Source organism: Eufriesea mexicana, unplaced genomic scaffold, assembly GCF_001483705.2.
Source record: "Eufriesea mexicana isolate 0111107269 unplaced genomic scaffold, ASM148370v2 scaffold106, whole genome shotgun sequence".
Classification (NCBI taxonomy): Eukaryota; Metazoa; Arthropoda; class Insecta; order Hymenoptera; family Apidae; genus Eufriesea; species Eufriesea mexicana.
This window is the reverse complement of record NW_016908282.1, coordinates 1,074,167-1,079,965: the sequence shown is the minus strand read 5'-3', so window position 1 is coordinate 1,079,965 and position 5,799 is coordinate 1,074,167. Positions and strand designations below refer to the sequence as shown.

The window sequence follows — 5,799 nt, the reverse complement described above, 5'->3', positions numbered from 1 at the left end:
GTAGTGGTAGTGGTAGTGGTAGTGGTGGTGGTTGGTGGTGGTGATGGTGGTGGTGGTTCTGGTGGTGGTTGTTGCCGTGATGATTCTCCCCGCGATCGCGACTGTTCAGGGCGTTGATCACGGACTCGTCGAGGAGACGGTGGTGGTGGTGATGGTGGTGGTTGTGGTTGTGGTTGTGATGGTCGATCTTCTTAGCGGAAGCATGGGCAGTTGCGGTGGTCGCCGTCGTTGTACCAAGCACGGCTTTGGTAGCGGGACTCGTCTGACCGATCACGGCCGCGGCTGCCGTCGCAGCCGGTGTTGCTGCTGCTGTTGCTGCCGCCAAAGCCGGTGCTGCTGCTGCTGCTGCTGTTGCTGCTGCTACTGCTGCTGCTGCTACTGCTGCCGCCACAGACGGCGTTGTTGCTGCTGCTGCTGCTGCTGCTGCTACTGCTGCTGCTGCCGCCACAGACGGCGTTGTTGCTGCTGTTGCTGCTACTGCTGCTGCTGCTGCTGCTGCTGCTGCTGCTGCTGCTGCTGGTCTCTTGTGTCCGATGATGGTGATCGCGGTATTGCTGCTGCAGCTGCTCGTCGTCCTACGCCGCCTTGCTCTTGCTCGTCTTGAAGCTCACTTGGAGAACCCGGTTACCAAGCGTGTAACCGTTCAAGCTCTGGATGGCGACCACTGCCTCGTCATAGTTGGTCATCGTCACGAAACCGAAGCCTTTGCACTTGTTCGTCTGCAGGTCGCGGATCACTTTGACCGATTGGACGGCGCCGAACGGACCGAATAACTGCCACAGCACGTTCTCCTCGGTCTCTGGGGCGAGGTTGTACACGAAGATGCACCAGCCGGAACCGTTCATCGCGTTTCCGGGTAGCATAGAGTTCGCCAAGAGATCACCTGCCAGCGGACTGTACCTGCAACATGTCGGTTGATCGTATGAAAACGAACGGCCATCGGGGGTCGATCATGTGCTCGTGCTTCGATCGATGGGCTTCGCTCGTTATCTCGCGTTCGCGACACGAGGTAGGAAAAACGTTCTGCGTTTTAGCGGAGCAGTGCCGTGTAACGCGTCTGCCAATTTCGCGCGGTTCTGCCAATTTTTCTAATTCCTTTTCTTCCTTCTTCTCGCGCGTTACGCTCCGTGAAATACGGCACTACCCGACGCTAGAACTTCCTCTGATCGTCCATATACGGAAGAATCACAGATTTCGTAGATCATTCTCGATTCGAAAATTCCCTAGAACAAATGCGACTCGTCTAGGAAACTTTCGCAACGCACCGCTACTCCCTTCGATCACGCAATCGCGGAGAGAATTAAAGTCGTGCAATTGAACCGAGTCGCTGCTGAAAGCTTGCGCGGCAAGCTTTCGTATCCGACGAAAAGCTCGAGTTTCGCGAAACGGCGGAAATAATCTCGAAAAGGGTAACCGGCGTCGCTTATCCGACCAATTATCGCGTCGCGGGCGGAAAAATCGTCGCTTTCGTTGGAATTAATTAGAAAAAAAACGGGACTCTCGACGGGGGAAAGTAATCGTTGAGAAAAAAAGAAAAAAAAAAAAAGTGTTGCCCAAGACTGCATGCAATTCTACGCTAAAAGCGTTCTAAACGAACAGGGCGCGACTCGATGCTGGCTACTCGACGGAATTTTTAATTAGAAACGCAGTGGACGAGGGCGGTGGCGAGACGAGGGGGCAACAAAGGGTGGGAAATCGTGAAAAGAAAATCGAGGAAATTCGCATGCACACCCGCACGTTAATCGGCATGCTGGATATCACGAGACGAGGTGAGTGCGGGGTGAGAGAAACACGTTCACGGGGCTGGGTATATTTACAGAGATGTAAAAATGTAATCTACGTACCTACTTGACGTCACAAGCCGCGTTAAAACAGGGCACATCTCAGTGAGTATTCATTATAGGGCCGAGGTGACAGTAATTGCGTACGCATTCGTTACGAACGCTCATTAGGAACCGCGTCTTTTATATGCACGCGTATGTACAACGCGTCTTCGTTGGTTGGGCTGGCTTCCTCTTTAACCACGCCTCCAGTGAACCCTAAACTTGTAAACTACGTCGGTGTCTCCTCTAGGAGCGGTCCATCTCTATCCAGAGTGTAGTACGTTCGTTTATTTCCTTTCGTCCGATTATTCGAGAGACCAAGATGGCCGACCAAGTTAGGGGTTCGCTGTTGCCGCGAGGCGTTCCGTGAAAGAGGAATCCGCGTGTTGTATTCAATTGGCCGATATGTACACTCGTTTGACTATCGTTTAATGTTCCGAGGACTTCTAGAAACGTTCGATCGAACGTTTGTCCGATTTGGTAGACAAAAGTACAAAGCAAGGAGAGAGATCGGTTGATCGACGATCGAGCGTTTCTCTGGCTGCGGAAGTCGACACATCGGTGCATTGTTCTCTAACGATAATCGTGTGCGGTTCTCTTGCATTGGTGTGTGCCAACAAAAATACATATACCTATATATATGTATATATATTTATAGATATAAATCTATGATTCACGTGAGTCCACGTGATTGCTCTTTCGGAGATCGTGCACCTAGCCTCGCCCTCAGCTCTATGCCAACGATCCAGTGAAAAGCTGATCTTCCGATTTGTGTACTGCCAGACAGATTGGTCGTCGTTCTCACGCTGTTATGTCACGGAAAATTCGTCATGCACGAATCTGATCGTACATCCCTCCACTTAATCTCGATTTCCAAAGGGACGATCGGGAAAATGGCGACCGATCGCCGGCACAGAGACCGAGATAATCGCAGGTGCACGGTCTCGAGTCGAACACGACCGACGAAGACAAAGAACGAAAGAAAAGAAACGGTGAAAAAGGAGAAGAAAATGCGAGCCTGTCGAGGAACGTTGATTCGAGTCTCTGTTTGCAATTTTTCGTGTTCTTTCTTTTTCTTTTCGACACGGCGGTCCGTAGTCTCGCGGCGATCTCTTTAATCGTTAATCTATTAACTCCTCTTTCGACGACGATTCGGGAAAATCGGTCGAAATCCGTCTGTACAGTCCGTACACGTGTGACTATATATTTCGTTTGGATTATCGTTCGGAAGCTTGAAAGCTAGCAGGTAAAAGAAAAAAAGAAACATCTACGGTCTTCCACGCGATAAATCAGAGCGAAACTTATCATATTCGTACACGCGGAACTGAGAGTAAGTTTAATTAAATCGACAGAGGTGATCAGAGAAAACGAACGAGGTAGTCGAAAAAAAGAGAATGAAGGCAACTTTCGTAGACTTTTCTTTCGAGCAGCAAAAAAGGAAACGAGAAAGTTCAAGTCAATCGAAATTGCACACCCGAATCGATTCGCATTCTCGAGAAAGCGCTAAGATATGCTCTGTGACGTTGTTGGTGGGTAGAGAAGCGTTTGAAGGATAACGATTAAACGAAACAAAAGGCAACGAGAAAGAAGAGAAGAGAAAGTAGAAGAATGTGAGACGAGGGGGGAAGAGAGAGAGGGGCCTTAAAAATTTCATACAAAAAATTCCGGTTAAAACGAAAGTTACGGAAAAAGCGAATCTCTATCGCCTTCGATAGGTCCGAATAATTTTTGCAAAACAATCTACGTCCGTATCGCGCGATTCGAGTATACTTAGGAAACGAAAAGAGAAAAAATCGAGAAAAATGGAAAAAAAAAAAAATAGGAAAAAAGAATGGCTGTCCACGACGATTCGCGAAAGTGAGAGAAACGAGCGCGAGAAAGGAATAGAAAGCACGGTCGAACGAAAAAGAAAAGAAAGAAAGGTTTCTCCATATGAAATTTTTAACGCGGGAGCGTGTGTGGAAGGTAGTAATAGAACGAAGCCACGCAAGAATAGAAATTAATAATCGAAAAATGAAAAACCGGGAGGGAACGTAGTGGTAGTAACGAAAAAAATACTGACCTCTGTAAGCCTTTGTTAATGGCAAGCATGGCCTTGCCAGTGCTAAAACAAAACACAAAAAGAACAACGTAAGAAGAGAGATACTCCGGGAACGAGCCAATAAAGTCGGGATAAGAGTCAGTCGCTTCCTTGTGCTTCCGTTTTCTTTTTCTTTCTTTTTTCTCTCACGGAACTACCATCTATGGTGCCTCTCCGTTTTCTTTTCTCATCGTGGATAACGCAATAGACGGGGATAGATAGATAGACGTTAAAAAAAGACAGAGAAAATTTAAAAAGACAAAGAGAAGGAAACGAATTGCCAAGAAAAAAAAAAGATAAAAAAAATGGAACGAGGGGGGTAGAAAAGAGAAAATAGAATTATGGAAAGAAAACAAGAGACAGAAGATGGAATCTCGTAGAGTACTTCGTTTTCTTTGAGAGGAGAGGAGAGACGGGGAAGCGCAAAATCAAGGGTTGCGGCGTCGCGACGTCGATCGAAAGGGGAACGAAAAAATATGGAATAGAGGCAAGCGAAAAAGCGAAGCGCATCAATCTACAATTTTTTTTTTTTTTTCCTTTTTTATTTCGTCTTTCTTTTTTCTTTTCTTTCTATATTTCTTTTTTCTTTCTTTTCTTATTTTTTCTTTTTCTTTTTCTTTTTGTTTTTTCCTTTTAAGACCGACACACTTGGAATCGTCGAATCTTTGTACTCCGTTCGATTCGATGGATCGATCGAACGTCGCACGGATCTCTCGTCGTCGACATTTCCCGCGTTCGACTGACATGGACATACAGACGGACCTGAAGCACGCACATCCGGGTGTTAAGTAAATGAAACGACACAAGGGAAAGTCTTTGTCGTCATCTTCGTTCGTTATATCGTGTCTCTGAGCGATAATCATTCGTGTGATGGCGACACGCGTGCTGTTCGCAGAGGCACGGAAGCGCGGAACGAAGTATAGACGAGAATTCTTTCTAGTCCGATCGCTATCGACGTTTCTCAACTCCATTTTAATCGATTTCGTCGTCAGCCTCGCATCCACGGTAATGTTTCCGAGGACCATGAAATCGTCCTCGCGAATCGTCTTCTACGAATGAAAAATTATTCAACTTTCGTGTCACATCGTTCGTTTAAATCATACAACATCGTGCCAGAAGATGGGGCCGTCTACGTATATGAACGATACGTGGCCGTATCATTGATATATGTACACGCGTATATGCATATACGTCGTTTCGACGAACCAGCTTACCGTGGATCGCGAAGACAAAAACCAAGAAAACTTACAGAAATAACAGAACGTTTGTATGTGCCTTGCTCCTCCATGTTTCCAGAGTGGTCAAGGATCAGTCTTCTGTCTCTCACGCGCGATCAAATACGATTCTCTCGTGTATATTAATAGACTTACATCTAGGTAATTAGTAATTATTCTTAAAGACCACCTTGTACCACTCGTTCGTTGGGAAAGGGGGGTCGGATGGGCGTTCGGAGGAATGGAATAAAAAAGATACAAGTAAAAAGATACGAAATCAAGGAAATAATCGTTGGTGCTAATGACAAGACGAAGAAAGGCCGGACGACGAAAAGTAAAACGATTACGGTTTACCGCGAACGGACACGCGTTACCGCTGAAATATCGATATCCGAACATCGATCCTGCGGTCGGACGAAAGGTTTCCGACTAACATTCTCGCGTTCCCCCTTTCCGGCGCCCGGTTCCCTTCGATTTCTCCCGGACGAGCTAGCAAGTTTATCAAAAATCTCGCGAAACGGATTATTATTATTATTATTGCGAGGAGAACCGGAAATTTTCCGCGGAACCGTCCTCGAAGACGTCATACCGGCCATTCTTCGCGGCGAAACGGAAAGACCGAGTGAAGAGCATCGATGAGAAATGTGCACTCGAAAGACGGGCAAAGATGAGAGCTGAACCG

General features: G+C 46.9%; 1 protein-coding gene across 10 annotated transcripts in view; it reads right to left on the bottom strand.

Moving 5' to 3' along the window:
• Positions 1 to 468: 468 nt before the first annotated feature.
• LOC108555072 (ELAV-like protein 2) overlaps positions 469 to 5,799 on the bottom strand; it is a 39,882-nt gene continuing 34,551 nt past the window's right edge. For 5 of the 10 annotated variants that reach the window (XM_017910575.1, XM_017910574.1, XM_017910576.1 and 2 more), the window contains 3 exons: positions 3,886 to 3,927; positions 1,845 to 1,847; positions 469 to 900 (listed from right to left, as the gene is read on the bottom strand). In XM_017910575.1, the coding sequence (XP_017766064.1) occupies positions 576 to 900; positions 1,845 to 1,847; positions 3,886 to 3,927 (370 nt within the window). In that variant the 3' untranslated portion in view covers positions 469 to 575. The remainder of the gene's footprint in view (positions 901 to 1,844; positions 1,848 to 3,885; positions 3,928 to 5,799) is intronic. The other 5 variants (XM_017910577.1, XM_017910578.1, XM_017910581.1 and 2 more) reach the window with 2 other exon arrangements.